Source organism: Lepidochelys kempii, chromosome 1 (assembly GCF_965140265.1).
Source record: "Lepidochelys kempii isolate rLepKem1 chromosome 1, rLepKem1.hap2, whole genome shotgun sequence".
Taxonomy (NCBI): domain Eukaryota; kingdom Metazoa; phylum Chordata; order Testudines; family Cheloniidae; genus Lepidochelys; species Lepidochelys kempii.
The window spans coordinates 325258450-325278367 of record NC_133256.1 but is presented as its reverse complement, the minus strand read 5'-3'; the positions used below and the strand labels follow the sequence as shown (position 1 = coordinate 325278367).

General features: G+C 41.2%; 1 protein-coding gene across 11 annotated transcripts in view; it reads right to left on the bottom strand.

Annotated features, from left to right (window-relative positions):
- The window catches only part of SRPK2 (SRSF protein kinase 2), a 310240-nt gene that overhangs the window by 25786 nt on the left and 264536 nt on the right, over positions 1-19918 (bottom strand). For all 11 annotated transcript variants that reach the window (XM_073328503.1, XM_073328508.1, XM_073328505.1 and 8 more), the window contains 2 exons: positions 18048-18148; positions 17837-17944 (listed from right to left, as the gene is read on the bottom strand). In XM_073328503.1, coding sequence (XP_073184604.1) covers positions 17837-17944; positions 18048-18148 — 209 coding nt within the window. The remainder of the gene's footprint in view (positions 1-17836; positions 17945-18047; positions 18149-19918) is intronic.

Here is a 19918-nt window from a genome sequence, read left to right as displayed (position 1 = left end):
GATAGGGAGTGTAGATCTATGCTATCAATTTACCTGGTAATTCCTGGAGTTTGAATTTACTAAGTAAGAAATCTGTCACCTTTGTGTATCATCAACACAGATCCCTGCTGTTGGGAGGTTAATTAACAGCATCAACCCTTAAAGGAGGTGATTCTGAAGAAAACCAGTTAAATAAAGATTGCTGAGTGCTCGCCTTCACTGGACACAAGATTCTGAACTCAAACCAAGATAGTAATGCTGTGTCAAAGTGTGTATCAAACTGCAGTTAGCAGTTTTATGCTTCTCCGAGACAATCACTTCTGAGACACACAGTTTTATCTGGAGGACTCTAGCTTTCCAAGATCCAGTGGCTGAAAGCTGAATTCACTAAAGTTCAAACTGGAAATAAAAGGCACGTTTTTAGCAGTGACAGTAATTCACCACTTGAACAAATTATCCAGGGATGTGATAAAATCATCATCACTTGAGGTCTCTAAATCCAGTTGGATATGTTTCTACAAATATACTCTAGTTCAGTTACAAGTTGTTCATCTAGATACAGGAATCACGGAGTGAAAATCTATGTCTTATGATCCGAATGAACGTCAGACTTGAATCAGGGGTTCTCAAACTGGGGGTCGTGACCCCTTAGGGGGTCGCGAGATTATCACCTGGGGGATGAGAGCTGTCAGCCTCCACCCCAAAACCTGCTTTGCCTCCAGCATTTATAATAGTGTTAAATATAAAAAATGTGTTTTTAATTTATAAGGGGGGGGGTCACACTCAGACACTTGCTGTGTGAGAGGAGTCACCAATACAAAAGTTTGAGAACTACTGGACTAGATGATCGTAATAGTCCCTCAAGGCCTTAAAAATCTCTGGATGAAGGACCCTCTCTTGAAATCAGTGGCAAAATTCCTCATAATATCTACAAGACCAAGATTTCATACCATGAATCTATAATATAATGTATTCTAAAACTTTCAAGGCACAGAAACACCTTCAAGGGCATACATGTTTGTATACAAAGTTGGATCCATTTAGACAATCCTTGGGCAAAGCAGTCTCCCCCACATGAATTTATCCTGACAGTCTACAAGTAACCTACGTGATTTACAGAAAAAAATAATTTCTTCTAGGTAGGGAAATGTTGTCAGCCACATTTTACTGATGGCAAAACTGAGGCAATAAAAACATTAAACTGAATTGCACAAGATCAGTAAACTGAATTGCACAGTAGGTCAGTGATTCACACATGTCCAGCAACATGCTGTATTCCAAGCCACAAAATTCAGAGGCTTTAGGTCTGGATAAATAATCTGGCCCTGAGCTTGTGACGGGAGATCCAGAAGAGCTGTAAAATGAACTGGAAGTTCCAAAGTCAAGGAAGGAACTCTGAGAACCAGAAATGGCAAGCTCAGGTTAGAGCTATATTACCTCAACTCTGTCATGCCTGATAGTCCTGAAGACTCTTTATAACAGCTATAAAAAGGCATACAAGAATTCTTGACTCCAGCCTAAGAAGTCAAAAGCTTGAATCCTCATCCTGAGGGAGGGAAACTACAGGTATGTCATATTTTCCCTTATTGAAAGCAGGTCTATTTAAAGAGAACCCAAACTTCTGAATACTAAAATTACTTGAACGATCACTTGTGCTGACCACTGTCTCTCCAATTTAAGTCATCTTCCAAGATGTTGCTTTTTCTGGGTAGATGAAGGGGAAGAGGAGGGATACATTGAGAGCCTGACAACTTTTTGATCCACTCTTTCAGTTCACTTTACTCCATGGTTGCGATGGTGTCTGCAAAATACTGTTCTGCCTCTAATTCACAGATTCGAAGGCCAGAATGTAATCATTGAGTCTCACCTCCTGTATAATACATGCCATACATTCAGAACTTCCCCAAAATACTTCATGGAATATAAGATTTGAATATATAATTAATTACCTGTAACTCTAACCTATTTATAGGTCCTTGACTTCCACAGGCTTTGAATTGCATGGTGATCCATAGAGCCCTGCAAATCCGTGGATATCTACTTTATATTTGCGGACCGTTTTTGCAGATCACAGATCGGATGCGATACAAATTTTGTATCTGCACAGGGCTCTAGTGATCCAAATGAGCCCATATCAGAATAATCTGTCACAATAATATCTGGCAGCTGAGGAAAACTGAGACATGTCCCTTTCAGACATTTTTTTCCATCATGCCAGAGAGATAGTGATCTTCAAAGGCATAGTCACTAATGGCTGAAAATGGTCTTAAATGGTTCCAGTATCTATTAAACTGGACTGCTACCTAGCCTTGCTGAAGAAAGTCTAAAAAGTGAAACAACTGTGATTCACAGTTTTGTGGCTTTATACACAGACCCTGGAAAGTTCAAGATCTAGAGCCCCCATCATATATGCAAAGAAATCTCAGCAGCTCCAGAAGTTATATGGTGGTGAAATCACAGAGGATACCACACTGGCATCATAGGGAAAATATAATGGGTTGAGACTCCTCCTTACCAGGATCCTTCAGAAAATCATTATCCAAATCAGATGAGAGTGAGAAGCCATCAATGGCCACCTGGACCTGAGGAGGAGATGTCTTCACTGATGCAGTAGCTGGGGCCAGATTTCTTAAGAGAATGTATGTGAAAGGTAGCTCGTCGTTGCGGATTTCAAAAGATTAATATCTTTTAAAAACTGATTCTCAGATAGAATCCATGTAGGTAGGGACTATGTGGTTTGCTAAAATTAATCTCTTGGAGCAGAATAAACCTGGGTGGGATTAAAAAACTGACTTGCAGAAAATCTATTAACAGAAGTGTGGGGACAGAGACCTAAGATATTGAAGAGTCAGGCAGAGAGGTTTTGGACCTGGGAATACTCAAGTGTGAGCCTCAAGTCTCATTAGATCCATGGTACCTGTTCTACTTCAGTGCTGAGCAGAAACTTGATGACACCTCAGAACTGATTCAGCTTCTCCCTTTGTCTTCTTGTGTAGCTTTGACTCCAGGATTTGAACTGTGCAGGTTTCTATTTGTTTGTAGAGTATACTGACTGGATAACACAAAGTGAATGGCATTGACCAGGCCATACTGTGGTGCTGAGGCTAACACTAAAATACTTTTTTAAACATCCAACAAGAAAAACAATTAAAAACTCGCTAACTCTATTAGCAAGGAAACAAGTGGCCACAAAAAGAAGGAGGGGTCAAAGTTTTCGGTCTGTAGCAGTCAAAAGGCTCTGGAGTTGGGTCACAGTTACGTCTCCTTATATAATTTCACATCCAAATGGTTGGTGTCCCAGAAAGCATGTGCAGAGCCACAATAGCTCAGTGCCAAGACAATATGTGCTCCCAAGTATGACAAACTGTGCTATCAATACTGAAAATAAGGCTATGTCTACCCGACAAGCTAGGGGGGTAATTCCCCTACTTGCGTACACATTAGCCTGAAACTGGTGGATAGACAGGCAGCAACGCCAAGCTGTGCCTCCCCTGCTGCTATCCGTGCTACCGTGGCTGCACGGCTATTTACACGTGTGCTAGTGTGAGGAGAGTTAGCACAAGTACGTGTATACAAGCAGGGGAATCACACCCCTAGCTCATAGCATAGAGAGAGCCTGTGATAGGGCCTCTGCTCCACACTGGCCCATAAGGGGTTAACAGAGCCCTAGGGAGGTTGTGCAGGAGGCAGCCAATTAAGAGAGGGGTTGCAAGGAGTAGCCAATCAGGACCAGGCTGGCCTATATAAGAAGGGCTGCAAAGCAGAGCCGCTTCAGTCACCCCCTGGAGTTTGAGGAGGGATGAGGACTGGCGGCCTTGCAGGCTGAAGGTAGCAAGCACCCTGGAGAGACCCGGGGAGCTAAAGGCAGTTCCTGGTGGGCTGCAGGGATCTGCAAGCTGAGGCCCTGAGGCGAGGGCAAAGAGTGCTGGGGCTGCGGGAAAGTGGCCCAGGGAAATCTACTGAGGAGTCAGAGGGGACGCAAGTGGCGGCCATCTAAACATCTACAAGGTCCCTGGGCCAGGACCTGGAGTAGTGGGCAGGCTTGGATTTCACGCACACACACGCACACACTCGCCAATGAGGAAGTAGCCAGACATTGGGCTGCAGTTGCCACTGAGGGAAGTGCCTGGACAGTGGACTGCAATTTCCATGGAAGGGGGGAGCATCGAGTGTGGCACAGCTGGAGTGCTGTGTCCTGAAGAGGACACTGCAGTCCTTGGAGCAGAAGTGACAACAGGCGAGACACCACAGGGAGTCAGCATAGTGACCTGTGGAGCTGATCTGCAGGATGATCAGCAGGGGGTGCTAGCGTGCCGAGTCCCACCCCATCACAGAGCCTAAGATTACATTGTTTCTTGAAGTAAATATTGACCATGAGTTTACCTTGATTTATGTTCATCTCTTGGATCAAAAAATCTTTAGTAGAAGTTAATGTTGATTTATGTCTAGTTAATGTCATTTTATACAAGTGAGCTGAGACACAGGAAAGTTCAGTGGGTTCCTCAAAGGCTAGTGATCTTCTCTGACCTTGTACCTGGAATTATCTGTTGGCAATTTCCCAAAGGTATCACAAGAGAAGTAGGTCTAGATGTAAGGGGTTGAAGGAGATCATAGCAGTTTTAGCAGCTGGCTTTGCTCAGAGAAGGCATTCCATGTGTGAAGGGAAACATGGAAGAAAGGGCAAAATGGCTGACAGAAGTTCACTATGACAGTTTGTTCCCTGTAAAACTCTCTCAACAATGTCAGGTAATAAAAAGGACAAACACACAAAAGGTATTTTGCCTTATCTCAGCTTGATAAGGAAGGCCTGATACACAAAATACAAGCAATCATAGAGGGAATTAGGGTTCTGTTATTCCCTACAGCCTACTCTCAAAGCCACAGTAATGCCATGAGTGGTTGTTCATTAAGCATCTTTTTCTGTTCTGCTCTATTTTGGTTCTTATACTGTATCTACCATTATAACACCGTTGGAACGTAATTTTCTTTTGTATATTTCAGCATGTGTACTGCATTCTTCAAAGCAAAGCAGCAATTAGTAGTTATTAAAAGCAACGAGTACTGTCCAACCCTGCTGATGGAAAAATGTGCACCTGGATATTTTTCTTTGTGAAAAGCATCTCTTACTGGAATCTAAACAGTGTCTTCACTGAACTGCTTTCTAAACCGTGTACCTAAATGTGCTTTGGTTCCATGACATTAAGCTTGCAGCATCTTTCCTCCATTGCAAAATGCAAGGCAATCTGCTTTCTCTGATCCCAGTACCCTTCTATACCTGCCCTCTTCCTACAGAACAATATTAACTCTGCCATTTTTATATTTTTGTTAAGTATTTTCCCCCTTAGTGATGTTACTACCACTACCTGAGAAACCATGAGGGTCACATTTGTTTTCCAACCAGACTTGTAATTCTCCAGTTTTTTTAAGATGCTAATTCCTGTGCAGAGTAAGATGATTTGTTACACATCCTGGTATGTGCTTCTTATATGCACCAGTACGATGGTATCATCGTGTTCATACAGTGCCTTCGGAGACACATTCACTCTCTCTAAAACGCTTAATAGGAAGAATGAGAAAGCTACTACTACAATCTGTTAAGAAGAAAGAATGTGAGTAAATATATTTGGTCCCGAACCTGCATACACTTACTCATGTTTAACTTTAGTAATGTGAGTAATCCCATTAATTTCAATGGGACTGCTTGCAGTAGAAAGTTAATCACCTGTATAAGTGTTTGCAGAATTGGGACCTTAGACTGTAATACCACTATTTATTTCATAGACCTCATTTTAGAAGGGTGTCCACTCCACAAAAACACTCCCACTCCCCACCCAGGTTCTCTTTGGGGAAGCAAAAAGCCAAGTACAAGTTTCCTCCTCTCCAATTCCTCCTGCCATTCTATAGTTATGTTTTATTTGCCTACTTTTAAAAGTTGTTTATAAATGCAATGGTGCTCTTTTCCTTGAGTGATCCAACTCTCCCTGAAAGCTATTTTACTGAGGGCCAAAATAGATCCACACAAACATAACAGAAAAAGATCCTTCTATGACTGTGCTCCTCGAGTAGCCTTGCACTTTAACCACCTGCCCAGACATTAATGGATTAAAAATGCAACAACGTGAGTTAGACAGTGAGGGTGTTATTTCAGATACTTGCCCTTGCTCCAATCCAAGGAGCATAAACAAAGACAAGCAGTGCAATCACAGTTCTCATTCCCATTTCCAGCAGCTGTACAAGCGAAGTAATGACAGATGTTAGCTCTAACCACATTAGTTTGTTTGTAATTGGCAACATTGAAGCCCTGTATCCTATGGATTTCTGGCTGCTGAAATAATAGGAATGTTGTCAATGACAACGTAGGTCCCGTCAAAGGCACATCCAGCTATAATTCTGCTCCTGCTGGGACAGCAGTTAAAGAACGCTCCATCCTCTGGGAATAATCAGATATAGTTTCACACACTGAGGGAATGCAGGATCTCCCAGAACCATGGTGGGAACAGACTCTCCATTTTTGTCTTTGGGGTGGGAGCTGTATGGCATCCTACCCTCATTTGAACAAACCCAAGTTCTTAAAAATGTGTGCATGGGGTGGAGGTGGGGGAGGTCTCATAATACTCATTAGGAAGATGGCTGCCTAGTGCCAGACCTTCTCACTCCCCACATACCAATTTGTTTCTAATAATTACTTTCCTAGCTAATTGGCAATAAGTTTCTGTCATAAAAATTTAATTAATCCCCTGGACAAACTTCAAACTGTTGAATATGGATTCTAATGAAAAAATGAGGCAACAAGAGACCTAAGATTGAATCACAGAGCATCTAAAGAGAGAGACTGCCAGGCTACAGAAGAATCTAGCCCAGGATATTGTGGCACTGAAAGAATTCCTCACAAACCGACTGGATTCAATCTCAAAAGGTATTTGTGGCCTCTCTAAAGATGTATGTAATGTAAAATCCCAAATGGCTCACTTGGAAAACAAGCTACAAAAGACTGCCATTGAAACCAGTGAAATTAAAGAAACTGCCTCCTTAAAGCTTAGACTGGACAAACTGGAACAAAAACAGGATGACTCAGAAAACAAATCTCGAAGAAACAACCTTTGTCTCTTGGGCATTACGGAGGGTCTAGAGGGGAAGGATATTATCTGCCTTCTTCAGAAGCTGCTCCCCTACATCATCTTCCAGCTCCTAGCAGCTAACCAGTTAGATGAAACTCTTCTGTTGAGCTCCTTTGGAACTGAACAATAATGAACTGTATAGCATTGCAATGCATAGAGCAGGGGTAGTCAACAGGCAGACCAAAGGCCAAATCCAGACTGGCAAATGCTTTTGAACGGACCGTGAAATCTTTTTATTTACTTATTATTATCATTATTATTATTACTGCGGTGTGAAAAATGTTTCTCTGGAGTTTGGACCTTGAGTATACTTGACCAAGAAATTTGGACTTTGGCAAAAAATAATTGACTATCCCTGGAATAGAGTAACATTTTAACACTAAGCTGGGGTTTATTGAACCATCTACTGACTGAAGTATTATCTGCACTCATCATCACAATCTGCACTGTTAGACAGGATCTCTTCACTAACTCTGCCTTTGATGGATTGTGCTATGGTGATCACAATTCTCTTGCAACAGTCAACATTCCTGACATATAAAGTAGACAATAACCTAAACCATGAATAACACTAGCTATTCATTTTGTGCAGGGCATTTGGCATACTATGACTATTGTTTTTTATATTTTGTACATTTCATATTTAGATTTTGTACTAATTTATATTTGATTTACCAAATTGTAAATGTACATGTGATAAGTCTATATATACATATATATATATAGCGTGTGTATGTATGAATACATAAACACTTCTGTAGGAATGTATTATACATATTCTAGAATACCCAATCATATTTACAGGGTAATATTTGACTTGAAAATACATTTGTATTTAGAGATGTTTAGATTATTATTAGATAATACAGGAAGGACAAGAGCAGATGGAACTGAAGCCACAAGGGGTCTGAATTTGCCCACACTGGCTTCTTTTAAGTCTGTACATTTTTTTTTTTTTTTTGGTCTTCTGTTACAAATATACTTTGGAAGACACACGATATTTAATTATAGATCTTTTTATATACCTGACCCAAGGCTCAACAGAAGGCATAAATTCATTCAAAACTAACCAGTATCTAATATCCTAGAGATACGGTTTTACACAATCAACAATTAAATATGTATCTTTAGAAGAACATTATATATCTTAATATATCTTTAAAAAGTTTTCCATGAATTTTCTTAGAATGTACTGCTGGAATGGGAAAGGACTTAATCAAGCTTCCAAAACATTTAAAATCCTGAGATACCTCTGATCAAAAATGTGCAAACTAGCTTTATTGCAGGAAACTCATCAACAAGAAATAGATACCAACAGAATCAAGAAGAGGTGGAGAGGTGTTGAGTATCATTCATTATTGAATTCTAAGAGCAGAGGCACTTCTATCTTAATTCATAAATGTGTAACTTTTCAATGTATACAGACTTGGTCTGATCCTGAAGGAAGATATGTTCTTCTTAAAGGATGTTTCAACTCAAAAAAGTTAATGCTAGGAAGCATGTGCAATCCAAGTGGAAGTAATTCTGATTTATTCAAAGACTATTGCAGACATTCTTCCCAATAAAAAAGACATTCCTGTAATACTGTGAGGGAATTTGAATACTACTAGACAGACATCCAGACAAATCAAATAACATGAGACTCAGCTCTTGAAAGCACAATAGGCCAACCTTCATTATTAATGAATGAACTTGATCTAAAGGAAATATGGAGATAGAAACCTCAAGGGGCATGACTACACATATTTCTCTACAGTAAATACACCCTACTCCAGGACTGACCTTTTTCTTGCATCTTCAGAACTGATTCCAGCATGCCTAGAAGCAGCTTTTGGTAATATATTAATTTCTGATCATACCCCAATCCTATTTACCATAGACACTGGTTACACAACATTAAAATCTTCTCGGTGGAAGCTGAACACTCTGCTACTAAAAGATACAAAGTTTTCAGTCATACTTTTGGGAAGATCTGAAAAAAGAACTTAGCCTTACTATAATAAGAGAAACCTGGGAGGATATCTGGCTTAATGAGACAGATACTTCCAGTTCTTTATCCTTGTGATTCTTCTAGAACAAGATAACAAGTACTACTGGACTCCAGAATGTTTGTTTAAGGCCAGACTGGCAATACACAGTGAATGTTGGAGATTCAAACAGCCATGGGACAACTTTTCAGACATCCTCCGTATCTGTCAACAAATGCATGTGTTCTGGAACACCATATTCAGTGCTCTCTCAATAACTTTAAGTGTTGCTATCTTTCCTTCTCCAAGCCTGTCTATTTTAGGGGTGCTGGTTTGTATTACCAGTTAACATTAAGAAATGGATTGCAATAACTATTTTAGTGTCCAAAATACTTATTTAGAGAAAATGGAAATTGGCAAATCCTCCCTCATACACAGATTGGCTTAGTGAGCGAGCTCTCTACTACTGCATTAATGAAAAAAAATGACTTTCTAATAGAAACACATTGGAAAAAATATGGGGATGTCTGGTCACATATGAAAAAACTGCATACTTTTGCAGGTTAGTATATATTAGACCTTGATATTCCTATGTTCTCATTTATTTATGTATTTAGTCACTTTAATAACTGATGCCCTGCATGACCTCTATGGGTTCTGGTTTAGTTTGTTTTTATTTTGTTTTGTTTTTTGTTTTACAAATTTGTTTTACAAATTATGAACATTTAATTTTATTATTTATATGGTATTTCCATCTTGTGATTGTATACGTTTTATTTCATTATGTGTTTGTATTTTATATAAAAAATAAGATTGAAGTTAAAAAATGTGTACATTATGGGATTTGCTTGGCACGACTATGTGAAAATGCTGTATGTCAACACAGCACACTAGTCTGGATCCTGACTCAAAAGTACATGCTGGATCCTGTAAATATTAAAAAAAAGAAAGCACAGGTAGAGGGAAACAAAACCAGTGAAATCTATTTTTTTCATCATGCTAAAATAAAATCAGATCTTGATGACAATATGCAACTGTGGAATATAGTGCTCTGATATTATTGACATGGATTATGATTTTATTCTGATTTCTTTTAACTAGAACAGACATCCTAGGAAAGGCAAATTACTAACTATCTGTATGAGTCCTAATAATATCTAATAATATATTCTAAGGGACCTTATTTGATTTAAAACTCTTATAGTGAGGTGAATGAAGCTTGTTAAGAGTGTACAGTAGGTTGGGGGGGAGCAGATGAAAATAAACATTTCAGGAAAGCACCTGACCACTTCCGCTGTTCGCCAGAACACACATCCAGTCCCTTAAACCTGAATTATCCTTCCTCCTCCTGTTATCTAAGCTTCTTTACTTTCTTCCTTTAAATCTTTTCTAAAACTCATTTTTATCAGTTTCCCTTCTACATCTAACCTCCCACACCTCTTGATTATATAAAGTATGAGACAAATCTTCTTTTCATTATATTATGTAAAAATTATTTTTAAAAAATTCTGGAACTTACAGAAAGCATATGCCTAACCCACACAATCAGAAATGCTTATTTTTCATGCTACTTCCATAATCTCCTCTTCTCTCCTCTCCTTTCTGTATGCTATCTATGGCTTGATCCTGCAAGCTGAGCACCCACAGTTCCCACTAGATTCAATGGAAGTTGTACATGCGCAGCACCTCTCAGGATACGGTCCTTACAGCAACAGTCTAAAGCACCACATAGACTGTAAATGCTTCACATAGGAATTGTTTGGCTCATAAAACTTGCAAGGTGTTCAGATGCAGATAGACATGGCAAAGCTTTTATATTCCTTGAACCACAAAATAATTGACAGAACTTACAGGATCAAAAGGTGTTTCCTACAGAGCTTGCAATGTATGAGGTACAAGGAGTCCATAGTAGCAAATATGGCACTTACAGCCTGTGGACCTTGTAAGCTGTATAGCAGTCCAAAAAGTCACCTGAAAAGCTGACCACAAAGTTAGCCAGATGGGTTGCACCTACAAATCTTAACTCCCTAAGGTAAAGAAAAAAGACTATTTAAAGACAAAAAATATGTTAAGGTGAAGTGGGGTTGAGTGGACATATCAGTACCTAGAGAATTCCTACAATAATTTTATAGTTAGTAAAGAAAACAAACAGTAAAGAGCAAGGAATTCAGAGTTAAGGTTAAACTTACAAGAACCTAGGTATTTGAAAAGATGGAATTATGAATTTAATCTCTAAATTACCTGAACTCTACCTTCTACAGTTGATCTAACTGATAGGAGCCGAGGAAACAACTAAGTTTGATCTCTCTCCTTTACTATTTTTTATTTTGAACACTGGTGAATACTTCTATTTGTAGGATCTTGTAATTCCAGGATCTGTTTGTCCAATTCACATCCAATTTAGCAGAAAAAAAAATCTACTTTTTTCCTCAAAACCAACATACCAATTCAGGGTGGGCATGGAAAGTTCATACTTTGTTGTGGCTTTTAGAGTAGAGGTCAAAATCAGGCTTATAGTGGAAACTGAGCTACAATTTTAACTATGAATTGGCTAGGACTACTATGACTACTTCAAACACTAGATTTACTAAAATCCTAATCTCTACACATTTTTAATATTTCTTTTTCCTTCTTCGCATGACAGCTCCACAATCCTTCTCATCTTCCGGGCTTACAAATTCAGTGTAAAATTCAACCCTCTCCCTCACACGCACCCAGTACCTTTGGACAAAGTATTTTTGAAATATAAGTGTCTGGAGAAAAAATAGTCATGTATGGGGTTATTTTAAAATGTAGTGTGTAAAAATGGCTTAGATTAGAAAATAAAGATTTGATTTATTTATTTGTTCTCAAAGAGATCTTGTGCACAGAACCTTTCAAAAGGTTGGGCAGTTAATTTTGAATTTATTTCCTACCCTTTGCTCCTTGAAGAGGTCTCTGCAAAATTATTTTAATTTGTTTTTAAAATCACTTCTACAGTATAATAGGTTTACCTAATTTATAAGCAAAATAAGTTACTTGCATCAGATTTTACAATCCAAGCCCCTGATCCTACAAACTTGAAGAATTAGATAAGTTCATGGAGGAGAGGTTCATCATTGGCTACTAGCCAAGATGGTTAGGGATGCAACCCCATGCTCTGGGTGTCCTTATACCTCAGACTGCAAGAAACTGGGACTGGATGACAGATCATCTGATAAAGTGCCTTGTTCTGTTCACGCTCTCTGAAGCATCTGGCACTGGCCACTGTCGGAAGATAGGATACTAGGCTAGACTGACCATTGGTCTGACCCAGTATGGCCATTCTTACATGAATATAAGTATGAAGTCAACAAGAAGTCAAAAAGTCTTCTAGTGATTTTTGCCACTTTATAGAGAAAAAAAGAAAGGAGAGAAATTAAACTTAGTTTATTGGACTTATTGGATTTATTCAGTTAATTTGTGACTCTTTGAAAAATGAAAATTTTTCCCCTAAACTCTCATATTTCAAAAATGTCTTGCCCAATAAAAAAATGGTTACCTACCTGTAACTGTTGTTCTTCAAGTTGTGATGCAGATGGGTATTCCATGTGGGTATGCGTGCACCACGCATGGGAGCCAGACAACTTTTCCTGGCAGTACCTATAGGGGCAGTGCATATACCCTGCAGTCGTAATTGCTCTCCCAGCTGCATAGGGGCAGTGCCGCCCCAACCCCCTCAGTTCCTTCACACCAAATCTCCGATGCAGAGGGAATGGAGGGCAGGTCATGGAATACACGTCTGCAACACATCTTGAAGAAGAACAGTTACAGGTAGATAACCGTTTTTAATTCTTCAAGTAGTTGCATATTCCAAGTGGGTGACTTGCAAGCAGTACTCGCAGGAGGTGGGGCTTGGAGTCTATTTAAAGAACTGCAGGATTGCCTTCCTGAAGTTTGCATCTGATCTGGATGCAGCTGTAACAGCATAGTTATTTGCAAAGAAGTGTATATAGAGGACTAAGTGGCCACCCTGCAGATGCCCAATATAGGAACTTCCTTTAGAAATGCCACTGACATCACCTGAGCTCTCGTGGAATGAGCTGGTACTCCCTGAGTAGGCATAGCCTGGGTTACTTCATATGCTGTCATGATACAGGAAGTTATCCACAGACATAGTCTGTGAAGAGACTGCTTGACCCTTTGTTCAGTCTGCATGTAAAACAAACAGACGAGGTGAGGGACAGAGAGGTTTACTTCTATCCATATAAAATGTTAGACATTGCCTGACATGTAATGTTGAAGACATTGCTCCTCTGGGGTTGGAAGAGGCTTAGGGAAGAACACGATCGACGTATTACTTGATTCAAGTGAAACTGCGAAATCACCTTTGATAAAAACAAAGGGTGCAGCCAAAGGGTTACTTTGCCTTTGGAAAACTGCATGTAAGAAGGCTCTGCCATCAAAGCCTGCAACTCACACACACTCTTTGCAGATGTTATCACCACAAGGAAGGCAGTTTTCTGACACAATGGAGAAAGAAATTGCCAGAGGCTTGAATGGAGGTCCTATATGAGCCGCTAAACAGTATTAAAAACCCACAAAGGAACCGGCTCTTTAACCAGTGGGTGGAGTTGAGGGACTCCTTTCAAGAACCTCACTGCCATGGAGTTTGAAAACACTGACTTCCCATAGATAGGTGGATGAAATGCCAAAATCTCTGCCAGGTGGATTTGCAGTGAAATAAGTGCAAGACCACAAGACTGAAGGTGTAATAGGTACTCCAAGATGTCCTGGATACAAGCCAGCATTGGCTGAACTCCCCCGGTTAATGACCATACTGAGAGCAGCTTCTAGTTGTCCGAATAGGCCACTGTGGTTGAAGGCTTCCAACTATTAAGCAAGAGCCACTGAACATCGTTCCTTTTCCTCATCTAATCATGCAGCACCCATGAAGAGATGCAGGGAACTGAGTGTTGGATGCAAAACTTGACCGCAATGCTGAGTTGGGAGGTCAGGATGAAGAGGAAGGAATATGGAAGGCTGAAACGATAATGTGAGGTCGAAGAATCAACATTGTCTTCGCCACGCTGGCGCAATAAGAATGAGCTTGACATGGTCCAATTTCAGCATGAAAATGACCTGTCGGATGTCTGGAATTAGAGGAAAGGCACATTGGAGTGCCGATTCCCAGCTCAGGTGAAAAGCATTGGTCAAGGAGTCTAGACTGAGATGACCTCAAGAACAGAACAGATGGCATTTCTTGTTTTCTCTTATGCCAAACAAGTTGATCGTCAGGATACCCTAAGCATCAAAGACAGACTGCAGGATACTGGGCTTTAGAGACAGCTCTTGAATCAATGAGAAATTCCTGCTGAGGTTATTCATCAATTGATTCTGGAACCCAAGTGATCAGCCAAGGGGGATGTTTTGCTGGATGAAAAAATGCCAGAGACTGATTGCCTCCTGACAAAGCATTTTGGAATGTGCTCCCCTCACCTGTTCACATAATACATCATGGTGGTATTGCCAGAGAGTATGAGAAATGCTGCACCCTTGATCCTAACAGGTCTGGCAGGCATCATAGATGGCATGAAGCTCCAGAACACTGTTATACAGAGAAGCTTCTCACTCTGAACACAGGCCTTGAACTTTCAATGAGTCCAAATGCGCTCCCCAACCTATTCAGGAGGCATCGGTGACTATGGTCCTGGTTAGTGGTGGCTGAGTGAGAGGAACACCCCGGCACACTTTGTCAAGAATTGTCCACCACTGTAAGAAACCCAGGATTGGTGGGAGGAGTCCGATCATCGTGCTCAAGGGACAGCGATTTGGACAATAGATCAACTTCAGCTACATCTAAAGAGGACACAGGTGCAGCCTCGCATATTGGACTACCTGGATAAAGGTGGCCATATGGCGTAGCAACCTCAGGCATACTCAGGCTGCGGTTAAGAGTTGAGACTGCAGCTTAAGACATAGGTGATGGATCACCTGGAATTGCTCAGTCGGTAGAAACGCTCCTGACCTTGTAGAATCTATCTGGGCCCCAATTAACTTGATTCTTCGAGTTGGAAGCAATACTGCTTTCCTGCTGTTCAGGATCAGACCTAGATGTTTGAGTAGGCGTAGCGTGAAGTGAACATAAGAAAGGACTTCCTTGCTGGACTTGCCCCTCTATAACCAATCATTCAGATATAGGAAGGTATGAATTCCCTTCTTCCTGAGATACGCGGTTACCACAATCATACACTTGATGAAAAGCAGGGAAACAGAAAAGAGGCCAAAAGGCAGCATGGTGTATTGATAGGGTGGCTATCCATGACGAATCTAAGAAACTTCCTGTGGCTCAGGAGGATTGCTATGTGGAAATAAGTGTCCTGCAGGTTCAGGGCTGAAAACCAGCCATTGTGATTCAAGGCCAGGAGGATAGTTTAATAGAGTGACCATATGGAATCTCACATATCTGATGTATTTGTTGAGATCATGGAGGTTGAGGATAGGTCCCATTGCTTCCTTGGACTTGGGGACCAGGAAATACTGGGAGTAGAATCTCTGCCCTCAGTGTTGCAGGGGGACCGCCTCTGTGCCCCCCAAAACCAATAAATAATGAACCTGCTCAAAGAGCAGCAACTCATGAGAGGGGGTCCCTGAAAAGGGATTGGGTAGGGATGTGGAGAAGAGGGATGGAGAGGAACTGTATGGCAACCTGACCTGAAGGTGTTTAGGACCTGGTTGTCCACTGTAACTGAGTCCCGAACACTATAAAAAGCAGGCCAGCCTGTCTCTGAATCGAGGGTGGGATGTGGGGTGGGGGGAACGGGACAAAGAGGGAGAGGGTACCACTGGGTCACTGCGCTTGACACGAGTCAAAACGGCACTTGTTATATGCTGCAGAGGCGGAGGGGGCGGCTGGTTAAACCAACAACCAGAAGGCCTTCTCCTTGGGATCTATGACTCTTTCCGGAGTAGACCAGCTGCAGCAACATTACAAGCAGTATTGCTGCTCCTGATTCCCAGGAGGCCACAGGACATTCAGGTAAGGCACCGTGCCAAGAGCCTTCTCCCGACTGCAGGACAGATGCCCAATCTCAATACCAATAGTGATCTGAGGGTGATCTCTGGCACCTATCTGACGAGGATGGGGAGGATGACCTCGACCTGGATCTAGAGGAATCCCAGAGGTGTTGTGGTAACAATGTGGAAGCCAGCCCTGAAGGGGAAAACCACCAATCAAAATTATCTAAAGCCCAATAAGGAGGAAACATCGGTGCCAAAGGTGAATGGGGAAACAGCACCAGATGCACCAAATGAGACACACTCCGTGCAGTACCAGGAGAGGTGCTGGTAACAACATCATTGATGGGATTTGCCACCAAGACAATGATGTTGCCAAAGGATGCATCAGAATTGAGGGAGCTTTTGGTCCAGGGCCTGACTTCAGCTCTATAGTCTGCTACTGAGGCAGTGTGAGCCGCAGTTTTGAGGGACCCAGCAGCTCTTTGACACGGCGAGAAGGTACCAAGGGCAGAACAGAGGACAAGCTGGTAGATGCCATAGCACCAGATAACTCCTGAACCAGCAGAGAGTCTGGAATCAAGAGGCAAAGCAGGTCTGATGTCACCTGGTATGCTGTTGGCATGGAGATGGTCAGTAATGTTGCCAGTGCTGTTGATAGTGGACTCAACAGATGCCCCGTGGCCAGAACCGGAGTCGACAGGACAGGCCCTCACTGTTCTCAGCATGGTACCAGGTAGCAGTTGAACAGTTGCTCCATCCCACCTTCCAGAGTGAGTACAGCGCTGGTCAGCACTCCTCCTAGAATTGGAGCAGGAGTTACCCTGAGACCTGAAACGGTCCCAACTCATTTTATGGGACCTCTTCCTTGCTGCACCAGAGGAGGGTAAACAACCTTTTCCTCTTGGGAAAAACACCTGAGCCCGAGCGTGGGGTGGCATCGCTTGTCACATCTGAAGGCAGCCGCTGATCAGAAGGCGGCCTTGGTGCAAAAGGGGGACTGCTTCAGAAGGTGCTGCCTCAACCACAAGTCTCTCGCCACCTGAGTCCGCTTTGTGAACAACTTGCAGATGGAGCACCTCTCTCTGTGTTCATCACCAAGAAACAACAAGCAACCTATGTGTGGGAGGGTCACTGTTCGGGATGGCCCCCCTACACAATGGAGAATGCTTAAACTCTCGTTAGGACATCAAACGGCATTAGCCAACTAATCTACTAACAATAAACTAACACTTAAACTAAACCTATACAAGAAAAGTTCTCAGAAAACGGAAAGCAAAAGTGTGAGGTGAAGTCAACACACAGAGCTCCGACTCTAGCCATAGGCAGTGACAAGAAACAGAGGGCGTCAGGGCAGCACCACCTTTATATGACATGAGGAGGGGCTACGGCCACAGAACATCAGTGCCGCCCCAATGGATACTGCTAGGCTAAGTTCTCTGGTTCCAGTATGCAAGGCGCACACACCAGCATAGAATACATGGCTGCATCTACTCGAACAAGAATGAAACTTTCCGCAAAACATTCCTCTGTGCCAAAAGACCATGCAAGGACAATTACTGGAAGCTACTACTTTGAGAATGTTGGAGAAGTTGAGGTGGGAAAAAAATATCAAACTTATAGTGAAAATATGTTTATTATCTCAGTTATAGCATTGCTCCTGTGATTACTTAATTTATAAGAACCACCCTTATAGCCAGGTCCACACTGTAAATAAGCAAGTGTTCTCAATGAATTTTATTTAGTAAAATAAAGTTTGATTGACATAATAAAATAACAGCATATTCTTGTTCTTACCATACAGGCTGTACTCCAGATATCTGCAGGTGTACTGTAACCTGCTCCTATTAAAACCTCTATGGATCTATACTGTCTTGTCTGGATGTCTTCAGTGAAGTGTTTATGCTAAAATGGAAAGAATGGCATTAATGGAAAAAAAAACTAACAATAAAAAGGTTTGTTCTCAATAATGAAGGCTAAAAACTTAAAATAAGATTTTTATACTTACTACCCAGCAAGCATTTCCCAGATCAGCAATTTTAACTCTAATTTTATCTGCATTTCTTGGATCCAGGGGATTCACCAATAAATCCGCAGCACGGGTTTTTGCTAGTACAAACAAGAAGTAGAAGTAGAACAATTAGTACCCATGGCATGTTTTTTATTGTCTATAAACAACATTGGTTTGACACTTCATCCAGTTTCTTAAAAACTTGGAGGCATCAAAATCATTAGCTGACAGTTATGAGAATTTAAAGTGACACTCAGGTTTCCTTACCTGTGTTTCTAATAACTGCATATTAGATTATTAAAATGTCTTACAGCCTCATAATTTTAGAAGTTAAAAATTCACCCATTCCCATCCTGTATCACCAGTGAAACATTTGACTTATGATTTTAATCTTTCCCTAATATTTCACTCAAGATTGAAGATATCTAATATGTAACAGATATTTTATTAAGATACTGCTAACTTAAGCATCCATTCACAAGTACAACTCTCCACAATAATAATTTTGCTATTTGCAGATTAAAGAAAATAAATAGTTTGCATTGGATGATGTAAAATTTACAAGAAAGATTCTCATACAGATTGTAAATTGCTAAGTTCTATGTGCTAAGAACAAAATTATTAACTCTGTGGTCTATCAGTAGCTCAGATGTACTAGTATGTGGGGACTGGAGTTTGGAATTCATGTTTGGTGGTGTATTCTGGACCAACAAGAACTGAGATTCCTATGAAAGAATTGTGCTTAGCCTTGGAAGGAACTGAGGAAAAAGTGCCTCTCATCTCTGCAGTCAATCATTTGTTCAAATCATTAGCACTAGCAGGTGCCAGCAGCCTCTCCTGAGAAGACAGTCAGCACCCAGACCTTTGAGGCTGAGAAGGTAAAGATAATTACAGGGATCTTCTTTGAGGGAAAAATGACAATCATAACTTGTAACTGTTATGGAAAAAATCATCAATCAAAATGTGTATATTGTTTTCATCTATTGCAAACAAATTACAACCCTGCAAGGGTCAGGAAGTGTCCTCTCCCCTCCCCCCTATGTATTCTGTAAGGGTGGTGGGGTTTTTTTTGTTTTTTTTTAAATCTCTTTCCTCTGAACCATCAGGGATGGCCACACCTGGAGATGGGATATTGGACAGGGAGGGCCAGAGCTCTGAGCATTCTCTCTCTCAGGTACTTAGCTGGCTGGTTCTTGCTTAGAATCATAGAATATCAGGGCTGGAAGGGGCCTCAGAAGGTCATATAGTCCAACCCCCTGCTCAAAGCAGAACCAATCCCCAACTAAATCAAGCTTACATGCTCAGGGTCTAACTGATCTCCATATATGGGGTCGTGCCACCACTTCCCACAGCTCCCATTGTCCAGGATCGGCAAACTGGGCCACTGGGAGCTGCAAGCGGCCGTACCTTCTGACGCTCTGTTTCGTAAACAAAGCATCTTGCGGCCCGCCAGAGCTTACCCTGAACAAGCCGCGAACCAAGTTTGGGAACCACTGGACTAGATGGTCTGGTGGTTCCTTCTGGCCTTAAACTCTATGATGCTATATAAATTAGTTAAAATTATTACACATTTTAAATTTCAAAGGACAGCTTTATAATAGAAGATTTAATATGGTTGTGTTTTTAAACAGATTGATAAGAATTTTTTTTTAGTCCATTGAATTGGACTATGAAATAATCATAGAATCACAGAAATGTAGGGCTGCAAGAAATGTAGGACATGTCATCTAGTCCAGTCCCCTGCACTGAGGCAGGACTAAGTACTAGAGAAGGATGGCCGAGGATCATCCAACCCTGATTGTTATGCCATGCCGCTCATACATGTGGGCACTAATGATACACCAACATATGACCCTGAGCAGATCAGA